Source organism: Dipteris shenzhenensis, chromosome 17 (assembly GCF_047967505.1).
Source record: "Dipteris shenzhenensis isolate YYH24624 ecotype China chromosome 17, Dip_SZ_1.0, whole genome shotgun sequence".
NCBI lineage: Eukaryota > Viridiplantae > Streptophyta > Polypodiopsida > Gleicheniales > Dipteridaceae > Dipteris > Dipteris shenzhenensis.
This window is the reverse complement of record NC_141612.1, coordinates 53221133-53248219: the sequence shown is the minus strand read 5'-3', so window position 1 is coordinate 53248219 and position 27087 is coordinate 53221133. Positions and strand designations below refer to the sequence as shown.

At 43.7% G+C, this 27087-nt stretch overlaps 1 protein-coding gene across 1 annotated transcript in view; it reads left to right on the top strand.

The window, feature by feature from the left end:
• The first annotated feature begins 793 nt into the window (after positions 1 to 793).
• NSN1 (GTP-binding family protein) overlaps positions 794 to 27087 on the top strand; it is a 75563-nt gene continuing 49269 nt past the window's right edge. Inside the window, exons 1-6 of the mRNA XM_087388420.1 lie at positions 794 to 868; positions 957 to 1198; positions 1332 to 1473; positions 1565 to 1738; positions 10626 to 10837; positions 11320 to 11584. Coding sequence (XP_087244546.1) covers positions 850 to 868; positions 957 to 1198; positions 1332 to 1473; positions 1565 to 1738; positions 10626 to 10837; positions 11320 to 11584 — 1054 coding nt within the window. The 5' untranslated portion in view covers positions 794 to 849. The remainder of the gene's footprint in view (positions 869 to 956; positions 1199 to 1331; positions 1474 to 1564; positions 1739 to 10625; positions 10838 to 11319; positions 11585 to 27087) is intronic.

The window sequence follows — 27087 nt, the reverse complement described above, 5'->3', positions numbered from 1 at the left end:
GCTCATGGCAACGTGACCAAGTAGACTTTGCATAACGACAAAACTTCTCACAGACCTTGCAATCACTAAACACAAGGCCATTCCATTCACATGAGGCTAATATTAAAGTGTTTCTGCTACAACTATACTTTGTCTTCAAGAAACATGCACCCAGAATCAAGAAGCCTTGGCCTGGTTAGTTTCAATCACATGTCCCAAGACAAAGGGCTGGGCATTGCCACTTTTTACCCAAAAAAAAAAACCTTACGCAGAAGAGCTACTACTTCAAAGAAGGCATTGAATGCTTACTCACCATAGTTGAATGGACAACACTAGGAAAGCTAGCATTACTTAATGTTTATAAGCCAAGCACAGACATACTCATTCATGGACTTCAACAAATGTTCATGGCCTTAATCCTAGCGGCTCTGACTCACATCTTGGGAGAGTTTAACATTGACTACAATAAATCAACACCAAGCATGTCACAACTCCATCGCTTCATGACTCATCACAAAATGAAACAACACATTGACACACCAACGATCAACTGTAGACTATATTTGGACAAACATGTTGCACCTTAAAGAAAAAAAAAAGGAACAAACTTCATATATTAGTGAGATTATTCAGTGCTTACAACATAGAATCAAGCTTGCAATAAAGGAAGGACAAAAGAAAATCCACGTCCGGGAGGGACGCCTATTGAATGTAATTCATCTCAAGTTAAAATTTATAGAAATGGGGCTATTGAACAATACTACTAACTAATGCGTCTACTACTCACCCTAGTTTAGTAACTGTTGTTGTTAAAGGCGCTGCTTTCGACTCTTGAGGGTTGCTGTTCGTTGAGAGGCCGCAGCAGCAGCTATGGTGAAGAAGAGCAAGAGTACCTGATTCTTCCCGATCCATGTTGTGTATGTAGAAGTTTCGACCGTGCGTCGTCTCCCTTGCTTATGGTGGTTTTGCGTTTGCAGAAAGCAAGAGCAAGCGCGTCCCCTTGCGCAAGAAGTACAAAATTTTGAGGAAGGTGAAGGAGCACAACCGGAAGAGAGCCAAGGAAGCTAAGAAACTTGGCAATAAGAAGCAGCCCGTGTTGAAGGATCCTGGCATACCAAATGCGTGGCCCTTTAAAGAGCAAGAACTTCGAGCATTGGAGGCCAGACGTGCTCGCGCCCTTGAAGAAGTGGAGTTAAAGAAGCAAGATAAGAAAGAAAGGGTTGCCTTTTCCTCCTCTGCTCCTTTCTCTAACGGTTTATCCGATAAATATGTAAGCTGAAGTCGGGGATCCTGTCCACCGAAGTCGTAATTAATTTTCTCATCGTTTAAGGCTCCGTCGAAATTTTCATCAGGCCGAGAAACGGCGGCTTGGTCTGAACAATGACGAACAATCTGGTCTCGCTGAACTGGCTCAAACTGCCGCTAATCGAAGTTCAGAGTTTGAAAAGAGTAGTCGATCCAGGAAAGAGGTTGCAAATGCAAGTTCGAGTCGAGGTCTCTACTGTCTTAATTATCTTCAGTACACTTTGACGTATCTCTTTGTCGTCATTAAGCTTTAACCTTTATATTGTGTCGATCATTACAGATGGGTCTCAGCGGGCTTTCTACAAGGAATTGCTGAAGGTAATAGAGGCATCAGACGTAATTTTGCAGGTTTTAGATGCTCGAGATCCATTGGGAAGCCGGTGTAAGGACGTCGAAAGGCTTATACTGAAGTCTGGCCCGACAAAGAACCTGGTTCTGCTGCTAAATAAGATTGGTACACCCTCTCACCTCCAATCTCAGACAAGTGCACTTCCGGTCTTCTACATTGCTCTTTGCGACTGAATTTCCAAAGGACTTTTGTTTTTATATAGTTGGACATATGTTTTCATGAGTCGTGCATTTCTTCTTGCTATGGCAACGCGCTTACCAGCTTACTTTAATAGCAAGAGAGCATGAATGCCCAAGCTTTATTGGGAGCGAGATTTATGTGAGATTGAGAGAGGCAAGGAGATTTAGAGAGAGAGAGAGAGAGACGGGCCCTTGGTAAAAACGCCATTTAAAAAGTAGTCAGAAGGGAAAACGAAATCTGCAAAGAGTTAAAAAAGAACAAAAGAATACGCGGAGAGTCACACCAAGGGACTTCTTAGTCTGCAAAAAGCACGCCGGAGAGCGAACAAACATGGGAAATCACAACAATCTACTAGTTATTCTTAGCTGACGCAACTCTCTAACGTGGCACTGTTATGAACTCGTAGAAGTCTAGGGGAATATGTATTTAAGGAAAAAAATAGAGGACGTAATGAAGGGGACTGCTTTTCATATAGCTCACATGGACATGTCTCACCTAGCGATTATTGCCTCATCTCTCTTGTTAGTCTAGTTGTTTAACTCTCAGTGCTTGATACTTTATTTTCAAGACTTCAGCTCATTTGTTAGCCCTGGTAGTTTCTAGCACAAAGCCTTGCATGAACCCTTTAAGTAGACATGATCATGCATTCAGGGGAGGGCTCATCTGTAACAACAAACCTATTCTTTAATCAATGAAAAAGGTGGCATGAGACATCGAAGCTGTGTCCCTCTTATTTGACGTTACACGTGTCAAATAAAAACATTGATGTATTGTTGTGTGGCGTTTGCACTTTCATTTATTTGGTATCATTGCAGAAGGTTTTTCTCCTTTCTGGAGTGTTCATATCTCGGTTGCAGACATGGGTTGGCTTTTAAGCAATGGGAGACAGCTTGAACTTTGTCGATGTTTTCTTGTTTAATATTTTATTTTTAGGCAAATGAACTTTACATCCAAAATTTCCACAATAAGTAGTCAATCTTTCTTTGGAGGATAGAATCTCTCACCCCTCTCACTCCAATCGCAGCTCATACAACACTCAGTAAACTAGATAGATGATCACACTCATACACAAAACCTTTCTCAAGAGAGATGGAGAGAGATAGAGACAAAACTCAGATATGTATTCGTGCACAGAATATGGGATGACAAAGCTCCGAACCAAACACAAAAGGCAGGAAGGGTTGCTGTCACAAACTGAGTACTCTCCCTCCCTTACACGCTGCCTGGGTGCAAGGCGTTTGGTGTAGGTTGATGAGAGAAAGTGTGGGGAGGGGGGGTTTATATAGCAGGTCCTGTGGCTCCAAAAACTGGCCGACTTGGCCAGTTGGCTATTCCTGCTGCACCGACCCCCATGGGGGCTCACAGACTGGCTGACCCAGGTCGGGTTCTAGGGCCGAGAGGTTGGCCTATATAAGGCCCCATTTGCTGGGCCTATAGGCTGCTGCTGGCAGGTGCTATTGTCAAATCGGGGGCTCACAGGTGGGGACAGTGACATTCTAACAGAGTCTTAGGCACTTGAGCCAATAAAATGGACCCCGATGAAGGAAAGAAAGCTACCAAGATGGTAGTTGAAGACCTTGGAGGATTCAGGAGTCACAATCATTCTAGAGAGCAGCTCGGAGGTAAGGAGGAAAGCACCTACTGTGAATTATGCTCTGATGGTTTAGATCTAGAAGATAGTGGCATCAAGGACCTTTGAAGAAGCAAAGGGAATTCGAGAATGGCAGGTTGCCATGAAAGCAAAAATTGAGGCCATTTGAAGAACCATACTTGGGACCTGGTTGATAGAACCCATAAGAGGAAGATCGTAGGAACCAAGTGGGCCCCCCGCTAACCCCCCCCCCCTCCCCCGAAAAAAAGAGCAAAGAAAATTCTATTAATGCTTGAAAAAACCCGTACAAATCAGCTTTTGTAGGGAGCTAACAAAGAAAATTTGGCTATAAAAAACCAGCCTGTTTTTGGAGAACCCAGCTCACTGCCTAGGGAATCTCCGGAACAAGGGCTACCAACTAGGGGAGTCTTTACATCCAGGGAACGCCTCGCCTGGTAAAAGTGTAGAGAATGCTTGCAGAACCAAGTGGGTCTATTGCCCCAATTACAATTTTGATGGTACTTTGGGTAAGCACAAGGCGAGACTTGTTGTCTAAGGCTATGCACAGGTAGAGGGAGTTGACTATGGAGTCTATTTGCTCCTACATGCAGGATGGCTACCATATGCATGGTCATAGCTTTAGCTGCCCACCATTAGTGGCCAATCTTTCAGATGACGTGAAGTCTACCTTTCTAAATGGTGAGCTTGAGGAAGAAGTTTATGTTGAGCAGCCAGAACTTCTGACAACCAGTTGAAGGAAAGAATGTATGCAGGCTCACTCTATGGGCTGAAACAAGTGTTGAGAGCATGGTGCCAAAGGATAGATGACTCCTTGTATGAATAGGCTTATCTCGTAGTCCATCTGATGCTAACCCCAATGGAGGAATGCAGAGAAGCACCAACCCCAATGGAGGTCAGGACAAAGCTGAGTGAGGACACATCTTACCTAGTTGATGCAGCGGTCTATTGAAGAATGGTTTGTAGCTTTTGCAGTGGGATTGCTGTGTCAGTTATCGTCAAAGCCAAGGGAGAATCACATGAAGGCTGGATTTAGGGTTCTAGAGTACCTTAAAGGCACAACCATATCAGGCTAGTGCTTCATGCTTGCATCAGGTGCCATATATTAGCCGAGCAAGAAGAAACGATAGTTGCACTCTCTTCCACGGAGGCAGAATATAGGGCAGCTTGTTTAGTAGCATGTGAGTCCGTTTGGCTTAAATGGATACTAGAGGACATGGGGATTCTTGATGAGGAGGCAACAACATGGGTTGCATAGCGATTGCAAAGAACCCGGTATTCATGCTCGTACAAAGCATATTGAGGTTCAATACCAATTTATTTGAGAGTTGATTGTGGAGCTGCTTTACTGTCCAATAAAAGATAACATCTTCGACATTTTCACAAGGTCTTCCCAGAGAGCAGTTGGAGCATCTCATTAGACACATGGGCACTGGTCCACAATTGAGTCATTGAGAGGCAGTGTTAAGAAAGGTCACTGACCACTGTGAGCCCTCATATGAGGAGGAAAAGGGATCGGTAGACCAGGGTAGGGGTAATACATGTAGGGAACTGATTGCGCCATGTCTGGAGAAGTATGCAGACGCTTTTGTGTCAAACGTGACTGTAGCAAAGGATTGCATGGCAGCAGATCTGCAGACTCAAATGCACAGGGCTGTGCGGCAGCATCTACAGGCTTTGTTGAGAGGACTGCCAGGGCTTATGTATAGGCCTGGCAGTGGAGCAGCATAGTTCACAGAATGGGGGCAGTGAAATACCCTGACAGTATAAGATCGGGCAGACTGCAGATAGAGGCTGCCTGTCTGCAGACCCAGTTGGGTGATTTGCAGGGTTCCTCTCTGCTTATAAACAGGCTTCTGCTGCACATTTCCTACAGCCATTGAAGCCCTTCAATGCCCTGCAAATTGAAGGAGTGTGACCACAGTTTTCTATTATCTGGTTCTCTACAGTGTGCAAATCCTCCTTGATTCCTATTTTGCCCAGCAGCTTGAGCAGTTTTCCCTTGCTTGTGGTTGAATATGCTCTGATTTCTTCTTCTTCTTTCGATACTGTATTTTCTATATGCAATTTCAGTAAGTAGAAAGAGTGTGTTTATTGTGATTGCTGAAAGTGGTCAACTGGGGTAAGGGTCAATCACAACAGCAAGGCAATGAATGCAAAGGGGATTATGTGAGGTATTCAAATTTCCAAAGTCAGTCCAGTGAGTGAAGTCCTTGAGGGACTTAGTCTATTAGTAAGAGTCTTGGCATTTATCTGAGAGAGATCAGCTAGGATTTGAGATCATTCCGCTGCGTTAGGCATACTGGTAAGCACTCCCTACATGCTAACAATAGGTCTTGTTGAATTTTTCCCCAGGCCTTGAGAAGGCCCTTCATAATGGGCCACTCAAGTGATTTTGCACATCTAATTGATGATACATTAGAAGAGACCTGGACCATATTGAAAGTGAGCATTTGGTTAAAATCAAGGTTATCAAGGATCAGCTACCAGTTGTAGGTCAGAAGGTCGACACAAATCAGATAGCATTGTTATTGCTGAATATGCTTCCCAAGAGCTTGAGGAGTTCGGTTATGGCCCCAACTACTGCAGAGTGATCCAAGCCACCCACTTTTGAGGAGTTGGGCCCAATGTTCATGCAGGACAAGAAGTACGGGGACAAAGACACAGAGGACAAGGCTTTACTTGTTTCAAGCTCTAAATCCTAGTTTGGCCGGCTGAGCAGACTGGCAGTTGGCCAGTTCCAGGGGCTTTGCAGCCCTATAAAAGGCCCCCATTGGCTGTAGCTGTCACTCAGGAGTGCTCATCAGAGGCGATAGAGCAAGCAGATCTAGACTATCACAAGGACGTGGATTTTATGTGCAAATAAACCCGTGGATACTTCGGCCTTCGGGGACTGGCCTAGAAGAAGTGCGAACTTCCTAAAATCCCCTAAGATTGAAGAAGTGCGAACTTCCTAAAATCCCCTAAGATTTGATGTTAGAAGTGGGGCCAATCCCTAGGTGCATTCACTAGGTTCAAGTGCTAGGCCAAGGCAAGGAATAAGAGGGCCCAATATGTTGGGCCCAAGGCAAGGCACAAGTGAGACCCACAAAAGTGGGTTAGAGCCATTAATGAGTCACGTGGCAGTCCATTCCCTTGCATGTGATTGCATGCATGTTTTTCTCTTTGTAGCTTGCATTTTGGAGGTTCTACCTTGGACGTTTGGCTTCTTGCTCGTGCCCGTGATTATCTTCCCGCCTTCGTCATGCATCCCGAAGGTGATTGCTGGCTGTACGGTCCCTTGCACGCATCCTGAGGCAGATCTGCTGGTTGTACGGATTCTTTGCATGCATTTCGAGGTTCTTGGCTGATTGTACGGCTCCTTCACGCATTTGTTGGCTGTACGGCCCCTTCACACATTTAGAGACAGATTTGCTAGCTGTTTATGGCTCTCTTGCACGCAGTACGAGGGCTTTGGGCTGGCTGTACAGCTTCTTGCTTCTGCCCCGTGCTCATTTCTACATGGACTTCTGCTCGTCTCTCTCCTAGCTGCAGATTTCTTCTCCTGCCCCCTTGCTTTGTGGATCTGCTGCCTCCCGGAGGTGTTCCAGCCTGGAATTGAGTCCGTGGGAGCTGGTTTGATTCCACCCGTTGCTGGTTCGAGTTCATTGGCTGCTGTATCTGGACTCCATTGTGACTGAAGGACATCTGTGCACTGCTGGGGGCTTGGACATAGGATAGGTGCGAGGCCAGAGATCGCCCCTCTTCCATGGACAGCGGGTACAGTGATTTCCACCTTCATTTGGATTCTTTTGGTCATTTTTGAAGCTCTGTGTTGCTTTATTGTGGTTCGAATTTCTCTCTTGGCCAAATTGGGCTGTGAATAGACACCCAGACACAGAGGGTGTGCCTAGATTGTTGTCAGAGGGTCAATATTGTGAATTCCATCTTGCCTTGAGGTCAATTCTGCATTTCGGGATGTGTGTTGTTGCATTGTTGCCCTGAGAAGCTGGACATTGGACTCTGGGACTGCCAAACCCTCATTCGCAAGCTGGATGCCTTGTGGAATACATTTGTCAGCTTTTAGTTGGTCACAGACACTCTGGAATGCCTTAGCCTTGCCTTGGCAGTTGGGTGCTAGTTTGTGCTTGAATTTGGATGCCTATTGAAGCTAGGAATTGGCTTGGAGTCTGGACAGTGGAATTGCGAGTGAGGACAAGTTCAAGAGAGAGCCCTTGTTGAAAGTGCACATTCCATTGACAGAAGAAATAAATAACTACCGAAAGGGGTGCCAAAGCATTTGGGCCAATCTGCATCTCTTGTGTATGGTGTTTTGAGCTCGGGCATTCTAGCCTCCCTTAGAGTGTCTTAAAGTTTATTTCTCAGTTGTATTTAACTAATGGAAGTGGCTGAAAGTGATGCATTGTGGCTGTGATTAATGTGGATGTCAAGTTAGTTATGGATGTCATAGTAGTTAGTCCCTGCTATGCGTGATAGTGTTTATGGTTTTCAATCTTATGAGTGACTATCATGAGATTGAAACTGCACTATGTTGTGTTTTTAGAGGATGAGTTTAGGAATGTTCCTGGATTCATCTAGGTATATTAGTTATGGATTATTGCCCTTTAGCTCGGTTTCATAGACAGCAGCAAGGTTCTGAGAATCCATCCATTGGTCCAGCTGTCAGATGTGCGTCCAGGCACAAGAGAAGGTGGATCCTAGTACCAGCAGGGTGCAACAAAGGCACCAGCAGATAAGGCAGATCCAGCAGCCCTTAGCCGGTGCTGATGGAGAGTTTTGCGCTCCTTCCTCCCTGAGCCATTGAAGACCTCATAGGAGAGGCACACAGCTGCAGGTGCGAGCAACAGAATGGGAATACCCTGCTATCTACATAGTGCGATTTGTATTGGGTCATATCTTTGGACATTGCTATTCAGTTATTTATCTTGCTGTGTACTTCAGGTCTGAGCGTGGTAGTAATTTGTATACTTTTGTGCACATCCTGAGAGTTCTTAGGCATGATCTCATGGATGACTTATTTTCCGCTGCGTGTTCTAACATGGTGCCAAAAGCCTTAATGTGAGCCAGAGGTGCACGATCATATATTTTCCAACTTGTACAAGGGATGCATCTTTGAATTTCTTCCCAATGCATTTATTCTCAGGGCTGTTCCCTAGTGTTACACTGTAAGGCCTTTTGTGATTATAAAATCCAATGCTAGAATAACAAAAGGGAAAAAGGAGGAGAGGAGAAAAAATTCAAGAATGAGAAACGGGGGGGGGGGGAAGAGAGAGAGAGAGAGAGAGAGAGAGAGAGATGCTATGATTGTATTACAGTCAACTTGAGAACCCACAAGATCTATTGGACTGTTGACCACTATTACACTAAATAGTGGTCAATTACATCCAGTGAAAGAGAATTTCTCACAAATCTTTCTATGTTGTGACTCGTGAGTATTTCCTGAGCCATTTTGTGTGCTAGAGCCATTTTGTGTGCTAGTCCGATAACTTTGCTGCAGTGCTCCAAGATTTCCTTTAGGTAGCTTTTAAGCTTTTGGGCTGGTTATTCCAATAGATTCTTCAGATTATTTCTACCATCTCCGTGTTTCTCCCTGATGCATGCATATGCTCAACATCTCAAGAGCACATGCTGCTCATCTTCTATCTCCGTTGTAGGGGAGATTTTGCATAACCATTCCTCTTTTGGAATCCTGAGCCACATCCATCTGCCTTTCTCCTCTTCTAGCTCATGTGAACTAGTCCTTAAAATATCATCCCCAAGATATTTTTCATTGCATAGCTGTCCATCAGGTTGATTTTCCATTTGTAAAACTGCATTTTTGTTAATGGACCGTGCCATATTTTTTGTAGCATTGTCTATGCTACTAAGTGTCTGATTTCACCTGATTCTTCTAGTGTATCAAGAGCCTTTATTTCCCATTGCTCCATCCATTCTTCCCCTTCTCTGTACCAGCCCCTGGTCAAAGAGAGAAGTAGAAGTAGAAGTAGAATTTTATTATCGTCCTCGGGGGGCCAAAAATGACCCATGGGACCTAATCCTCAGTACAAAAATCTCCTCCGCTATGGAGGGGTCAAGAATTTTCAAGTTCTTGACGGTGCAAAAAAAGACGAGTGACAAAAGATCCCAACGCTGCCGGAGAGGCAGTGGAGAGAACTGACGAGATTTGAGTGGTGTCTGCCAGTATCTGCTGATAGTCGTCTCTGATGTGTGCATATCGGGGGCAGTGTAGGGCTATACGTGCCTCTGTCTCTACTGTTTGCGAATCATAGAATTTGCAAACTCTGACATGTCGCGGTAGATTTAGCCAAGTTCCTGTCTCCATTGCCAAGGTATGTGACCGTGTGCGGAATTTGGCAAAATTCCTACGATAGAGAAGAGGTATGGGAGTACTGATGTATGGCTGAGCAGGGGCCTGATGCAATGCCTACATGAAATTGAAAAGCAGTAAGTAGCAGGTGATGTATCAAATAGTGGTGACAATAACATGGTTGACAACCACGGGTCTTCCCATCAAAGCTAGGTGCATGAAACTGCATCAAAGAAGCTTCTCGCGAGCACTTTTGATGTCCACTGCATTTGACAATCGTGATATTTTGATGTTTGGCCTCAAGAATCTGTCAAAAACCTAGATGAATGCTGGAGTCAACGGGCTCCTAATCAGTTGCTTTTGGAGCCCAATAACTTTTGCCAGCGTACAAACCCTCCTGTAACCTGTTGCAAGACAAAAGTCTGCTGATAGAAAATTGGAAGAAAGCAAGCTCCTGGGAGTTCATATCATATGGCTTGCAAAATATCCTTCAGTTTCTGTATGAGCCGATCAATCCACGGGGTTGATGGGCACATGAATTATACTCTTTTTAGTATTTTCTGGGTTCCTCCAGCCAGGCTGCCAGCTTTTACTTTCAGTGTCATTGGCTTGCTTACTTTGAGCACTTCGAACGTTTGTTGTGTGTGAGGAAGCATATGTCATATTGTGGTCTTGTGAAAAAAGTGAGTGGCAAATGTAGAAGCAAGTTTTGTAACTCAGTGGGTACAAAGTGGCACGATACCATGAAACTACTTGCTGTTTTCTTGGATAATTTGGGGTAAGGATGTCCATCCAATTGTGGACATGCTCATGGTGTGTATTGTGTGGGGGGGTAAGGGCTGTGCACATTCTTGGTGTGAATAAATCAATACTAACTCTCGATTTTCTCGAAACAGATTTAGTTCCAAGAGAAGTGGCTGAGAAATGGTTAAAGTACCTGAGAGAGGTGCTACCGACAGTGGCTTTCAAATGCAACACGCAACAACAGAAAGCACATCTAGGACAGAAGCGGAGCTTAAAGATTGCTGAAGGGGGTTTGTCTACCAGTGAGTGTCTTGGAGCAGAAACATTACTACAGCTTTTAAAAAATTACTCCAGGAATAACAAGGTGAGGATTGCAAGGAAGATCATTAAAAACTTAGAAGGCAGGTTTTTGCCATGCCCATGTCCAGATTATTCGTCAATGCCGAGTAACGTCCTTACAAACTTCAGTCTTGCCTTCATTGTTTCGATTGCAGTCTTGATTTTAGCTTTTGTTGTTACTGTAATAAAATGGGTAGCTATTGGTAAATGGGTTACTTTGTTCTCTTGAAACTTGGTTTTGTTTTTCTTCTCATGTTTCACACGTGCTGCCTTCTTCCCCTATATTACAGAAATATTGCATGTGCCAACTTTCAATCATCTATGGGTTCAAAGCTGCAAATTTCCATTATGTTTCACCACAGGATGCATGTATAAACACTCAAATGCAATGATTCAGATTAGCACACCAAGATTACGTACAGTTGGTCTTTCAAGCTGGAATTGATCTCTCAATTGTTCCAAGATTGGAAGCATGCCTTATTAACTAGCTAGGTCTAATTCCTGCAGATCAAGACGACAATCACAGTCGGTGTTGTTGGGCTTCCAAATGTAGGTAAAAGCAGTCTGATCAACAGCATGAAAAGGACAAGGGCAGTTAATGTGGGAGCGACACCAGGTGTGACAAAAGTATTACAAGAGATCCAGTTAGACAAGCATGTGAAATTGCTTGATTGTCCTGGAGTGATCCTAGCTAAGGCAAGTGAGAATGAAGAAGTTGCTGTGTTGCGGAATAGCAAAAAGATTGAAAAATTGGAAGACCCTTTTGGTCCTGGTAAGGTTCACTCATCGTGTAAAACTGTTGTTGCATATAACATGTCAATTTTTGGGTGGTTGAAAGTAAAAATATTGAGTGATAGATCTGCATGTATGTACATGGATGCATGGGTTTATATTCCTAGATGTATCTGTTTATTCAGTATTTCTATTCACTCCCCTCGTATAATTATTCCATTTCTAGTAGTGCAGTTTGGTGTTCAAATGCAGGGACCAAAGTCGTGCCTAGTGCTAGGCTTACGTGCCCATTATCAATGTTTGTGGAAGTGGTTTGTAATGCTCACACTTATTGGGAATGGGGATGAGAGGAGAACATCAAAATGTGGAGATGTATTGAGAATGCAGGAGTCGTGTAACATCTTACAAAGGATGACAAAAATGAGGTCTACAAAAGAAGCTAACCCTAAGGGGAAAACCCTCCTAACTAGAAGAAAAAGTTCCCCAAGGGTGTGTTCACACTGCACTACTCACAATCTAACAAATCCCCCTTGTGCACAAAGAAATGGATCAATCACCAAAAAGCAAATAAGCTTATAGTTTTGTGTTAGACTTTTCTTTGTAGTGCCTTGGTGAACAAATCAACAACATTGTGCTGTGTAGGCTAGTAGGTCAATGTGATCTTCGGTGCACAAAGCCTCTCTTTAACATAATGATTGCTCACACCTTGTTTTCTACATATAGCTCATCTAGGTCTCTATCTAGAAATGTTGACTTCACGGTATTTTGAAGTACTTTTCGGATTCATCCAGATATTTGTTCTTGTCGTATTAGCGGACATGCAAATTTCACCTCGTGGAGTTTTTGTCCATGTTGCGGCTTGCTAATATTGGGATAAATTATTTCTATCGTAAGTGGTGCGTTGCCCAATCAGCTAGATTGTCTAAGCATTTGTTTGCTGAGATGCTCCTTTGGAAGCAAGTGAAATGAAATTGTATGGTTTTCACAAGTAGTTGTAGCTTGAATGGAGAGAATGTGGACTGCTTTTTTTGCTTTGCCTTCTCCTTTAGTTGTCACGGCTGAGTCTGCCCTTCACGTCGGGAGTGCCAACAATAACTTAGTACGAAGTTCTTTTAAGTGGATGCTCAAGTATGTGTGGGTGTGTGGATTTGTATGTGAGAGCATATGTTAATACTATGGTCTACACGCGTTGGGGCACTGATAACTTTGGTGGGCATGTCATATTGGCTATGCGTGATGGAGTTTATGGTTTTCAACTGTATGAGCGTCTGTCATGAAATTGAAACTGCACATTGTGTTGTGTTTTTAGAGGATGAGTTTGGTTGTGTTCGTGGATTCAGCAAGATATTGTTAGCACTTAATCCTGGTATGAGCCTTGTAGGTCAGGTCAACTCTATGAGTTGACTTCTTTGGTCAACCATATGGTTGACTTGGGGGCCATACATGCCACCCTTTTTATTTTCCTCTTATCCATACGTTTTGCCCTTCTAGAAATTGGGGGTTTTATCAATTTTGTCGAAATTTGCAGTGACATTGGCTTAGTACAGCCATTTTTGAGAATTTGGTAGACATTGCATGCAGGAACATTGACATTGGCTTGGAATTGCAGCACATTGAGTCACATTTGCAACTTGTAGCACGATTTGGAGCTTTTTCCAATTTGCCCTCTTTTTGGCATATTTGCCCTCTGAGAATTTGGGGCTTTTGCCAGAGTTGCTGTCCATTGCAGTGACGTTTGCTTTATTCAGCTAAATTTGGGTATATTATGCATTTGCCCCTTCATTTGGGCTTGTTGTCTGGTCAGACTTAAGGCACACAGCCTGCATCTAGGACATTTACAACTCAATTGATCATTGGATACATTTGCTCCTTGTTTTGGGCTGATATTTTTGTACGACAAATATCTTTGGCAAGGGGTCCTTTGACCGGACAAATATTGTTTTGCAAGTCATATTTGCCCGCTTTTTGGCATATTGGCCCTATCAGAATTCGGGGCTTTTGCCAGATTTTCTGTCCATTGCAGTGACATTTGCTTTATTCGGCTAAATTTGGGTATATATTATGCATTTGCCCCTTGATTTGGGCTTCTTGTTTTGTCAGACTTGAGGCACGCAGCCTGCACCTGGGACATTTACAGCTCAATTGATCATTGGATACATTTGCAGATATTTTTGCAGGACAGCTATCTTTGGCAGGGGGGTCCTTTGACTGTATAGATATTGTTTTGTAGGTCATATTTTTGGGGATAGCACGTGCATTTACCTCATTGTTTGAGCAGTCAATGTTTGGTTGGTCACTGCTTGACATTTGCTGTCATTTTTGGACAGCCAGCTCATTTTGCAGTGGAAGCCTTGAGGCTCCTCTTGAGCACGCAGTTTTCTTTCAAGGATTTATTTTTGCAATGGGAAGCAACGATTGGATGGGTATGTTCTTTGCTGAGGACAAGCTCGATGGACCCAATTATCCCATGTGGTCATACATGGTGAAACTTTTGCTGGTTGCCAAAATTTTGTATTGTCTCAGGATCAGACCTTCGACCTCCCTCTGTAGCTCCCACTCCGTCTATTGCTACAGCTAGTGCAGCTGTTTACAGCCACACCTCTGGATCTACTCACTCTTCTACTACTACTCCAGCTCCTCCTCCCATACCCGAATAGGCAATATGGGATGGTAGAGATGCCCAAGCACATTCTATCATTGCTTTTCAGTCAAGAGACATATCATTCCTCATATTCAGTCATCCAAGACATCGAGCGCTGCGTGGGATATCTTGGCTAACCTTTACCAGGTTCGCAATGAGGCACGTGTTGCTTTCTTACGCAGGCAATTGGAGAATGTCAAAATGGAAGAGGGGGACAGCATGGATGAAAATCAAGGATTTTGAAGAGCAGCTCATTAATGTGGGGATGAAATTATTTTAGATGCTCAGGTAGTGTCCACGACACTCAATGGACTTCCTGAGTCCTACGAGGGGTTTGTTACTACATTGAGGTTAGTTGCCATGGGCAATCCCAACACTTATACTTTCGACCAGCTTGTTTCCCTTCTCCTGCAAGAGTAGCAGAGTCGCACAAATCGTGCTGCCTCTCAAATTGCAAATCAGGCTTTTGTCGCTAATTACAAAAATAAGGGAAAGAACGGGCAAAATTACAGCAAACCGAAGCCTTCTGGAGGCTCATCTACTTCTAGACACTCATCTTATTTTGCCCCGTCTGATGCAAAGAAGAAAAACCGCTGTCTTAGATTCTAAGTCAGATTGGTGCCTCGACAGTGGTGCTTCCAAGCACATCACTTCTTGTAGATTGCAGGGTCAGCCATATGAGTCTCCACATGTAGATCACTCTTCTTTGCAGATCACTGTTGTAGACATTGTACGGCTGCTCCACATGGTGGCACAGTGACATGTGCCAACAATGCATCATATCGCGTGAAAGGGATTGGCCAAGTCGAGTTCACATCAGTTTCAGGTGATACGATCACCATCATGGATGTTTTGTTTCTCCCAGGTATCAAGAAGAACCTCATCTCCATTTCAGCCATATCCTTGAATGGCTTTCGAGAGGATGCCTTTGACAGCAAGGAATGGATGGATTGTTGGAGCATCAATGGAACTAGAACAATGAACTCAACTTTATTCATGGAGAAAGCCCAATATATAGGCAAGAGAGCATACATCTGTGACATCATCAATGATTTCAGGATGGAATCCTTAGATCCTATAATTACTCCCTGATTCTCTCAATCACACTAGAACCTTCTAGCACACCTACACTCACACACTCCTAGCATAGGACTCCTAGCTCATAGGCGCACACACACACACATCAATTTGTCCTTCATCCCCCCCCCACAAAATTCCACATGCGCACATGGGAATCAACTGTATGTCCAATACAAGCAAGGCCATAGCACATTTCAGATCATACAACATCATAGCCAACAGTTACAACAATGGTCTCAATTATTTGCTATCATGGTGTCAGATGAGTAGGAAAGAGAAATGGAAAGGCATATGCTCCCATCACTCCAATCCAAGTTGCAAAGTGCCGATATTGAAATTATGAAGCTTTGGTAGAACAAATGCATCAGCAACTCCTTGCACACAATGCTCTAGTAGAAAGTAGAAAGGATGCCCTATAAGCCACGGTTTCTCTCCAAGATAAACACCTGACAGCTATGTGATACCTTCAACCAAAAGTAAAAGGTCGAGTTATCCCTCTCTCATATGCAAGCCACTCGTGATGATATCAAGAAGGAATTGGTGCAATTAAATGAAAGATTACTACTTAAAGAGGATCAGCTCCATGCCACATTAGACATAAACAATGAGTTGCAAAACAGCCTCAAAGAGTGTGAATGTCAAATTCAAGCACTAGAGAAGGAAGACATGACATCAAGGGAGATACTTGTGCACACCAAAGTTGAACTGGATACTCAAGAAGAAGAGATACTTCAACTCCGCGTGTTCAATGATCAATTTCCAGGGCATCCAAAAGCAGCTCAACAATTCAAAGTCTAAAGCTTAGTCTAAAGCTTGCATATACCTCCATATTGGGTAAGTATAAAGATAAGTGCATGGAGTGGCAAAATCAAAAAGCTATAATTTTCAAGTTAGAAATTCAACTACTGGGTCAAGCCGATGATGATGCGGAGGGGTCAGCACAAGATCTTTTGATACAAGGCATCACTACATTATACTAAGAGCTTGTTGCAGTCCTCCAGCAAGAGGATCACCTTAAAGAAAGAATACGCATACTGTGGAAACACTTGCAAATCAAAATGTTACATGCAGTATCTGGTCTTGATTGGACTAGACGAATAAGCACAAAGAATCTCCGAGATCTATGCCAGCACGTGGATGAAGATGAGAGGAATGTGTTCTATCTCTCAGTGCATGCAGATCTCATATGGTTAAAGGCTAATGCAATACTACTATATGAATGCTTGATGGGAAGCCCTCCTCTTCGTGTAGTAGCCAGACTCCTACCTTTACTGCAATAATCACTAGCAACTTCCATGGGTTACAACTCCCAGAAGAATCCAAAATTAAAGTTGTCAATGCCTACCAGAAGCGATAGGGATCTGCCAGAGGAATATGTGGTCTACCTTTAATCTAATCTCCCCAATCTTGCCACTCTCTATTCTGATCTACTCACATCCCTACCTAACTCCAGTACTATCCTCTATACCTTTTCCAGAAATCCACGCTAATCCATACTCCTTGCGATGCCTATTTGCCCATGCCTCTCAACACTATTGCCTTATCCAAGAATCTAACTCCAGTAACACCTAACTTTGCAGTGAAGCCTTAGCAGTCATCTTGGGGTTGTCCCTCACCATTGACGACCATTTGCCCAACCTCAGCTTCAATCCAAATCAACAGATAGATGCTCAAACAAGAAGTTGCCTCTTTCAAAGGGCCTTATCTCTTCAAGGGTGTTATGTGTGTTTGTTTGAGGAAATGATTGACACTGGCTTCTTAAAAACTGAGCAAGAAATCTACGGTGTTTGTGGATTACAAGGAAAAAATCGACAAGAAGCTCGCTCCATCTATCATTGCCGCCGTCTTTACCATAATCATTGGGTAAATACAACTGCATCACAACATCGTCTACAGACCCAACTATAACCTGGGGATGGGTAATCAAGTCGGTCCAGGGGAGTTGTTAACCCTGTGGCAACAAGGGCCAGAAGTGCAGTCGAGGACAACAACTATGAGAGCATTGTGTGTGTAGAGTAGAAGCAAAGCTCTGCTTGAAAGATGGTATGATAAATCTTAAAGGATGAGGATAGCCGAAATCCTCTCTAGAAAAGATACAATCATACTTGCAAAATTAGGATCTAGAGAGAGAAAGACTAAAAGCCTTCACTTTCGGAGGTCCCTCTGCTTTGTGTAGAGACCCAAAAAGCCCCTCCACTTTGTGTAGAGACCCAAAAAGTCCCCCCACTTTGTGTAGAGACCCAAAAGGTCCTCCCAAAAGTGGAGGGACTCTTGTTAAAAAGGTCTCCCACAAAAGAGGTCCCACCACGGAGGTACCTACGGATTGTGTAGAGACCAACATATATAAATATCTCTCAATGGAATGAAGCTCCCACTCTTTGGGATTCAATGTTCCAAGTTCACCATTGTGTTCATGCGATTGATCTCCATTGCGTCCATGCTCTCTTACACTATCGTGTTCTAGCACGCCTTTACCCTTGCACTCTCTACCCTTGTACTCCCTCCTCCTCCTCCTCCCATCTCTTCTCCCTCCTCCTCCTTTCTCCCTCCTCCTCCTCCTCTTTCCTCCTCCTTTCTCCCTCCTCCTCCTTCTTCTTCCTCCTCCTTTCTCCCTCCTTCTCCTCCCCCTCCCTCCTCTTCCTTCCTTCTTCTTTCTCCCTTCTCCTCCTTTCCCTCCCTCCTCCTCCTTCCTCCTCCTCTACTCTCTCCTCTCTTCCTCCTCCTTCCTTGTCCCTCTTCCTCAACCCTTACCCCTCGAATCTGTGAAGGAGACTTCCACTCCTAAACCTTTGACTTCTCCTAAACCCTGCAACCCCCTCTGAACCCTGGATCTCCTAGTTAACTCTCTCAACCCTGTCTCCCTTACTAACCTTGAAATCCCCTTCTAAACCCATTAATCGTTATAATCAATCCCTCTTTCTCATTCACGCGCACATGAGATCTGCTTTCCATGCTTTAATCTACACCTCTCACCGGAAAACGACCCGACGACCTATGCTGCACTTGTGAAAACCTATGCTACAACGAGCAACGACACGACTATAGGTGATCAACACCCTCGAAACTTGCACTTGGGTAAAACAGAGACAACACGCTGCCGGGAGTGTTGGTTGTAGCATGCAGCCTCCACCATCTATTTTCTAATGCTTGCCTATGTACAACAAGTTCTGTCAATATCTATTTTAGAGCAAGTGTTCTTGAGAGTTGAATCCTTCTGTTAAAGGCTACCCTAGTCTAGCCTTGTACTCATTTAATGAGTCATCGAATTTGTACTTGACTTTGAAGACGTATTTGGAATCTATGATCTTCCAGCTTGTAGGTATTGCCAAGTATGATTATGGACTTTAGAGACGATTTAATCTTCATGACCTCCTCCCAGTGTGGGGCCCTCTCTACTTTGTCAAACATCTTGATCTCTTGAATGCTAATCAAGACGATGTTGGCTTGTTCTTCTTTGAGCTCACACTCTCCTTAATCTCCATGAGGTATTTAAACTAGATTTAGGATTAAAGTCTTTATGTACCATCATGCTTTTCTTGTTTTGCTGGAGCAATTTGTTGTTGGAGCTCCTACAAGCGTTGTCGCTCTACTAACTTTTGGTTGGCAATATGCTATTGTCATGAACGAGATCAACAAGATATCCTTTGTCATGTGATTTAATTTTCCTTATTGAATTAGATATATTTGTTTATGTGGGTAGGGGACTCATTGTCCAACCCTATGGTAGCTTTGGGGTGAGAATCCTGCAGTTTGCTATCAGAGGCCCAAGCTAGAAATCACCTTGACCTGTTCTAGTGAGGCAGGTCCACACTAGGATGTGTAATGCAATTGGGATGATTGCTAGGTACCACTAGGACATACCTGTGCCTACACGTCCTTTAAGCGCTAGAACGCAAATAGCCTAACCTGGTGCACTCGAATTCGGAAAGGGTTTTGGGATGCATACAAAGATCCTTGGATTGACGGAGAAAGACCAACACAATCCATAAGATAGCAAGACTCGAGGTTATAGGTCCTTCTAGGGATAACCTCGCCAAGGGTGTCACCATTCAATAATCACGGTAGATTTCGAGGGTGACAAGGTAGAAGCCATCACCCTCCTGCTTGGATGCCTTGACGTTCCCTTTTATTGAATTCGTCTTGGCAATTGTAGCCAAGAGAATGGGACACTTATGCCATACGTGCCTTGGCTTATGTTTCTTACACCCAAAACATTTTCCTTCCTTAATCAACTTCTTCTCTTCGTCCGTCATAGAAGGAAATGGCACCTATCCAGGACATGATTGGCTGTTCACATTCCTTACAAGAGCTTTACCCTTCCCTTTATTATTCTTAAACCAGTTTGGTTTCCTAAAAGTGGGTATATTGTTGGTCTTAGATGTTGACCCACCCTCCTTATTGAAGGGTTTATGAGGATTTAATTTGCTCTCGGCTACTTCAGCCAGCTTAGTGAGGTCCTTAAGCGTGGTCGGGTTAAACATTTCAACCTCGTACCTTACTTTTGGGCTTAAGGCTGCTAAATACTTCTTTCTCCTATCTTCCTCGCTCTTTTCGGGTAACTCTAGAGAGAGTTTCCAAAACCTGGCTGTAAAATCTGCATTACTCTCATTATCGAACTACGTAAACCTCTCCCAACGAAAGATTAAGTTCTCGTCATGCCTCGGCGGCATGAAAGTGGCTTTCAGTTGCTTCATGAACTTAGCCCATTCATGAATAGGCTCTTTTCCTGTTTGTGACAAAGACCGCCACATTAGATCATCCTTCTGCAGATGCAATGTGGCAAGAGCAAGCTTCTCTTGCTCGGTCTTGTCTTGATGGGCAAAGTATAGCTCAAAATGACGAATCCAATTGAGGATTTTGTCAGCCTCCCTTGCCCCATCATATTTGGGGAACTCAATTCTCTCTCGCGGTTGGAATTTGGACCTCTTAGAAGGGGTACTCAACTCTTCTTTCTCCTATGTTCCTCACTCTTTTCAGGTAACTCTAGAGAGAGTTTCCAAAACTTGGCTGTAAAATTTGCATTACTCTCATTATCGAACTATCTAAACCTCTCCCAACGAAAGGCTAAGTTCTCTTCATGCCTTGGTGGCATGAAAGTGGCTTTCAGTTGCTCCATGAACTTAGCCCATTTATGAATAGGCTTAGTCAAGTTAGGCGTTTTATAGATGATTTATTTGTACCAGATGTTCCTAACTTTCAAGACTTTATGTACAAAGACGCTAGAGCTTTTGGAGAAGGAATCTATCCTCGTGACTCTTGTGAACTGAACTGCACTTTAAGAGGGGATTCTTGTGTTTTCTTAGATCTTAGACTTTCTCAATCTACCATAGGATTAGAGGTTGATATATACGATAAACGTGAACAACCTGAATATAGTGGTTTACACATTATAAAAATGCCTCACATTGACTCAAACATTTCTGATTTGGCAAAATATGGAGTCATTTCTTCCCAATTCCATTCCCGCCTTTGTACAACTAAGGAGTCTTTTATCACTCAATGTAGTAATTTGATCACTTTACTATTACACAACAAGAGGTATAATCCAAGGAAAATAATGAAAAAAGTTCGCACATTCTTAAATATGAAGTCTTTTATCTATGGTGTTTCGGCCTTAGGTTTGTTTAGAATGATTGAACATAAGCTGAAAACAAAAAGCGGGGAGCTGAATAGCCCGTTTTTCTTTTTGTTTCAAAAGAGAGTTTGTTTGAGTATGCTTGTGCTTTCTAAGTTAGAAATGTATTTTTGCCTCTTTGTAGAAACGAGACATAAGTGTAAAGGGCCATTTAGCTTTTTATGTTTTAAATGAGAGAGAGAGAGAGAGAGAGAGAGAGAGAGAGAGAGAGATTCTAGTTTTTTGGAAGTTTTTGTTTCTTGACTTGCTTGTTTATTTTTGCTTAAGTCACCTGCTTCGTTTCTTCTTTATTTCTTGTTTTCATTCTCTTTTGTTTATTTGACATATTTTAGTAAGCACTAGGTTTGCCCAAGAGACTCCGCGGGTCTTTAGAAACCCAATATAGTTGCTTATGCTTGGGCACTGATGACGACATAAGTGTTGCTTTGCTTGCTAAGTATGTCTTCCTTTTGTTTTTCATAAAAGTTTTTGTTTACCTCATTTTTCTTCTCTTTCATTTTCTCTTTTATTTTCTTTGTAGATTTTTTATCTTTAGAACAACAAAAATTCTAAATTTGTATGATTGGACTTATTCTAGTCTTACAAAGGTATATCTTTTCCTGTTTGTGACAAAGACCGCCACATTAGAGCATCCTTCTGTAGATGCAATGTGGCAAGAGTGAGCTTCTCTTGCTTAGTCTTGTCTTGATGGGCAAAGTATAGCTCAAAATGGCGAATCCAATTGAGGATTTTGTCAGCCTCCCTTGCCCCATCATATTTGGGGAACTCAATTCTCTCTCGTGGTTGGAATTCGGACCTCTTAGAAGGGGTACTCAACTCTTCATCCCCAAAGTTTAAAGTCCTCTTAGTCCCTAATCTTGACATAATGGACTGCTCAATCATATTGCTAAGCTGGAAAATCAGCTTATCAACATGAGTCTCCTCTCTTCCTCTTGCACTTGGATTGTAATCCATGTGTGCTGGGTTTCGATGAAGGTGTAAACTCATTACCTTGTTCTTGGCTGGTCTCATTTCTTCTTTCATTATGAAAGGAGAACTCCCTATCAAGAGGTTCTTGAAGGAGAGACTGTTGTAAATCTATTTGTGGGTTATCATACTCAAGATGTGTGTAACTCTCACCTAATCCATCCTCTTCAGGAGGGGGTGAAGGTGTTCTTTCTCTCCTTGGGGTAATGGAGGAAAAGGAATAAGTTCATTGTTACATCTCCCTTCCCCTATCATTCTTTCCTTTTAGTAATACAAGAGAGAATGACTTGCTGTAATTAAAAAAAAAGGGTTTATCTTACAGCAAAAGTCAAGTGTTGTAGAGTTGGTGGTACTTATCCAACTCCCGCTTCGCTTGTGTTCGAAAACCTCTTCAAATGACCTCTTCTTCCCTCTCTTTTATGCTTTTCTTCTTGTATTTCTGCTGTAAACTGGTACACTCTATTTGGGCTACTTATGTTGAGTGGATTGGAGCTCGAGATACCATTATAGGGGGTACTTGGTGGGTGGATCACCCCCTTAAAATCTTGTTCCAATCCGACTTTCCGTTTGGGAGAACGGGGGGTCTCTTTTCCTCACGGTTTAAGGATTTTAAGGATACATTCACACGGCGGGGGGGAGAGTTCACCCCGTTCACCGTTCAAGACCAAAAATTTTCAAGAAATCCCTTGTTTCAGAACCTCAAGAATTCAGGGTTGGGAAGAAAGAAGAGGTTTGTTTGTAGGCCAGAATGTATGCAATAAGCAGGCTGCATTGTCCATACCAAATGCGTGCCATCGAATGTTCTGCTGCCCGATTTCGTTGTCTCATGTTCGTTTGGTCGAGCCTTCTTCTGCTCCAGCGTCCGTGTCTGTTCCTGTGATACCAAATGTTCCATCGCTGCTCTAATACCAAATGTGAAGAAGAAGACTTCTCGAGAATGCAAATGTGTGCAATGCATGCAGAATTTGAATGCCAATTGGCCCTCCAATGGGGAAGTGCGCCTTCGTGAGAGTACTTGTTTCTATTTCAACCTGCATGGGGAGAGAGATGGCGGATGAATGCAATGTGGTAGAGAGAATGCTACGTGAGATTCACAATGAAAGGGTGATACCCTTTCATTAATGTCCCTTGAGATGACTCAAGTTTCATCTTCCCATTTACACCTACCCTTATCCTATGATTCATGTACCTAGCATTCAATGCACTCTAATGCACTCTTCCTTTTCCTATTGCCCCTAGGACCTAGACACGTGTGTGCACATCTTTATAACTAATCATTGGCCAATGTTACATAGTTTGGCGGTACTATTTACACCGCTTGATCGATCTTAAATACAAACATATAACCGCACCATCAAATTGGCGCCTAACAATAATAAGGTTCTAATGGCTATCAATTAACTAAATAATCATTTCTTTTGTCATGACAATTTAAGGATGCATCCAAATGCACACCGTGTATTGACGCCAGGTCATTTTTTTAATAAGAGGATGCAGACTACCTAAACCTAATCTGTTTTGATAGCTCTGCATGTCAAGATCCTTGCATATACTCGTAAGAGTTTTTTTGGACTAAAATTTGGTGCACTTGCCAGTCTACTCGACCAAAGTAATGAAGGTGTGATTCACAGGGCGCTTTGGGCGAAAAGATCGTAGAGATGCCCAAGAGACCTCTCTTAATAGAAATTGGCCATGAAATAATCTTTTAGCATAGTGGCATAGTACTTCACTAGAAAGTTAGGGAAGAATGCACTACACGAAAAATATGTTTTTCAAAAAGCAAAGATTAAAGGCACAATATCTACGAAGCATTCAAGGAATCTTACAATAAGGGAGCTTGGGGGAACTGAACCATGTCCTACATTTGCAAGCATGTAGGTCAAGTGGTTCCCCACCTCACCTCCCAGAGAGAGAGAGAGAGAGAGAGAGAGAGAGAGATGCATTAACGTCTGCAAGAGGCCTCGCGGGCCTATGAGACAAAGTATAAGCCAAAAAGTAACTTATACAAGTCACTAAGGGCTGAAGCAAAGGGTTCACTAAGACCCTTGCTGAAAGCTAAAGTGCTAAACTAGTGAATCAAGTGTCAAAATACTAGAGTAGCAAGAGCAAAATAACAGAGAAGTATCAAGTGCTTAGAGTTAGCACTCCTAGTACATGCTTAGGTTTCGTATATCTAGGTAACCTAGTGGCTCTCTGATGAGATGTGAAGAGCTCTCATATCTGTGTCTGTCGAGCTGTCTCTCGACGTGGGGGAGGGTGTGGTCTCCTTGATCTCTAGATCCAGTGGGCTACGTCAAGGTTGACGCCTCGTCTTTGGTGGTCACCTCTGAGGAGGGCTGAGATAGACCGAACCTTGATTGTGCGTGTTGTGGTCCCTCTCCGTCTCGCATGTGGAGCATGTGTCCCTTGTCTGGTATCATCGTGGTAGACATTGCCACATGATGCTCTCATCTCATCAAGCTCCTCTCCCTCAGCCTCACTAGTAGTTGACTCAGATGCATAGAAGTTTGTAAGAATGTCTGTGATTTGTCGATCTTGGTGACCTGTGGCATCAGTCCTTGCTGCTCTTTGGTCTGTCGCATTAATGTGTCTCTCCGTCATCGCATCTCAATCAGATAGAGCCCAACACAAACCTGATCGTGAAAATCGATTAGCCGTGTAAGTGGACCAAAGCCATGCCCCTCTAGAAAGAGGCAGTGATATCGTCCTCTGATCTCATAATAGACTGGGCAGACACATAGAAAATGCTCCTCTGTCTCCATCTCCTCCATCTGGCATAGTGTGCAAGTCCTTTGCCCTCTGGGTATGCATGCGGCTCTCCTTGCCTCAATCCGCAGCTGATGTGATGAGACTCACAATTGACCTATGTCGACCCTCAGCGCATGTGAGACTCTCCTGTCCTCAAGATACTGAGGTCTGATGACAAAACCGTGCTCTGAGACCCTCAAGAAGTGGTCATGGTAGAACTTGATCTTGGTGGATAACTCCTCTCCCCCCCAAGCCCTAGATGTATGGAGCTGGAGGAGGTCCAACTGTATGATACGGTTGATCTCATCTCGTTGGATCATCTCAGGTGTGCATCCAAGCTATACGGAAAGGGAGGAAGTCTGTCCATCTGAATGCCGTGACTACCAAACTACGTGGATATCCGTGCATTCCATGCCGTATCAATACCGCTCTCTGCTAGTGGCTTGGAGGACTCTAATGCTAATCTAAGTAATCTCCACTGGGATAAGGCCCATACTCTGTGGAGGAACGGCATTGTCTGAAAGATGGCATGAACCTGAGAGAGAGAGAGAGAGAGAGAGAGAGAGAGAGAGAGAGAGAGAAGAAAAGGGAAGGAAATAGTGTGTTGAGTAGTGGGTGCCAATAGTACAGTGTAGATTTACATGTTAGAGGAGTCTCTTTAGTGTATGTGAATATAAGGGAACCATCATTTTGAACCCTTACATCGAGCATATGTGGTGTGCAGTCCTGATACTTTTGGGCTTTTTTGGAACCTTGATGTTAATACCTGAGAGATATCAATTTAGCATGTCTTGTTGGAATATCTAATCAAGTACCTCTCGCTCACATTATGACTTTTGGCACCATGTGACATGCATCAGAAAATATATCGTCCACACGATCACACCTGAGCACTTTAGATCCCAGGGTGTGCACACACAATTAGACAAATGAACACCACGCTCAGATCTGAAGCAGACAGCAAGATATGGCAACTGGTAATGGAATCACAAAGTCCAAAGATAGAACCAAAAATAGATACAAAAGGTGCACTCACAAACAACACTCTGTGGACAGCCGGGTGTTGCCTACTAGTGCTGGAACTGAGGTCACACACTGTTGCCAATCTGCCACTCATGTGTGCTTAGTGAAAGAGCGAGTCTGTGGTTCAGGGAGAGCCTTAAAATGATTACGACTGCTATCTTCCTGTACCTGAGTGTTGTGCTCAAACCTGGATGTTAATACCTGAGAGATATCAATTTAGCATGTGTTGTTGGAATATCTAATCAAGTATCTCTCGCTCACATTATGACTTTTGGCACCATGTGACATGCATCAGAAAAATATATCATCCACACGATCACACCTGAGCACTCTAGATCCCAGGGTGTGCACACACAATTAGACAAATGAACACCACGCTCAGATCTGAAGCAGACAGCAAGATATGGCAACTGGTAACGGAATCACAAAGTCCAAAGATAGAACCAAAAATAGATACAAAAGGTGCACTCACAAACCACACTCTGTGGACAGCCGGGTGTTGCCTACTATTGCTGGAACTGAGGTCACACACTGTTGCCAATCTGCCATTCATGTGTGCTTCGCGAAAGAGCGATTCTGTGGTTCAGGGAGAGCCTTAAAATGATTACGGCTGCTATCTTCCTGTACCTGAGTGTTGTGCTCACCGAATGGGTTCTACACAAGTGTTGAAGTCTGCTGCTACTGCTGTAGGTGCCTCTGCTGCACCTGCCACTGCTGAAGTCTTCACCTTCTTTAGTGCCTTGCTGCACTTCTTAGGGCCGAAAGTCTTCCTTGATCTATCCCTTGCTGCTGTCCTTCACTGTTCTCTCCTAATGCCCTTGGTGTGGGTGTGCTTATGAGAAGCCTTTACAGCCTTGCAGACTGGCTGAATGGATACTTTGTGTGCCCCCCCAAAGGGGGTCTTTAATAGGGCTCAAGGGCTTCCAATTCTGGCCGACTGGCCCTGAATGGGACTGACCAGTTCTGGTTGGCCAACCTGGTCTGTGCTGTGGCTGATCTGAACAGATTGACCAGCTCCTTTGCTTCCCTATATAAAGTCCTTTACCAGGCCCACTTTGGCTGGGCCTTACACCATCCCTGGTGCCCATACTGTGGGCTGTATGCCTCAGGCCACTGTGCAGTTCTCCATACCCTTCCTTGGGGACATAACCTCGCTGCAACCCTGCCCTGTGTCAGCGCCCATGTGTTGCGGGATGGCTGTCCCTTCAGATCTGTCTAAAAGGTTAGGTCCAGGTAAGCCTACAACTGTTTTCTACCCACCCCCATGGCAGCCTGTCTGCTGCCCATATGGCAGCCTCTTCATCTTCATCCTTCATCTTTCCTTCTATTTCTCATGCAATCATGAGCCCCATGCATCTTCTTCCGTACGTAGCCTCCCATACCTTCCATACGTAGCCTCCTGTACCTTCCGTACGTAGCCTTCCGTAGCTCTCACATCGTACCTTTCGTA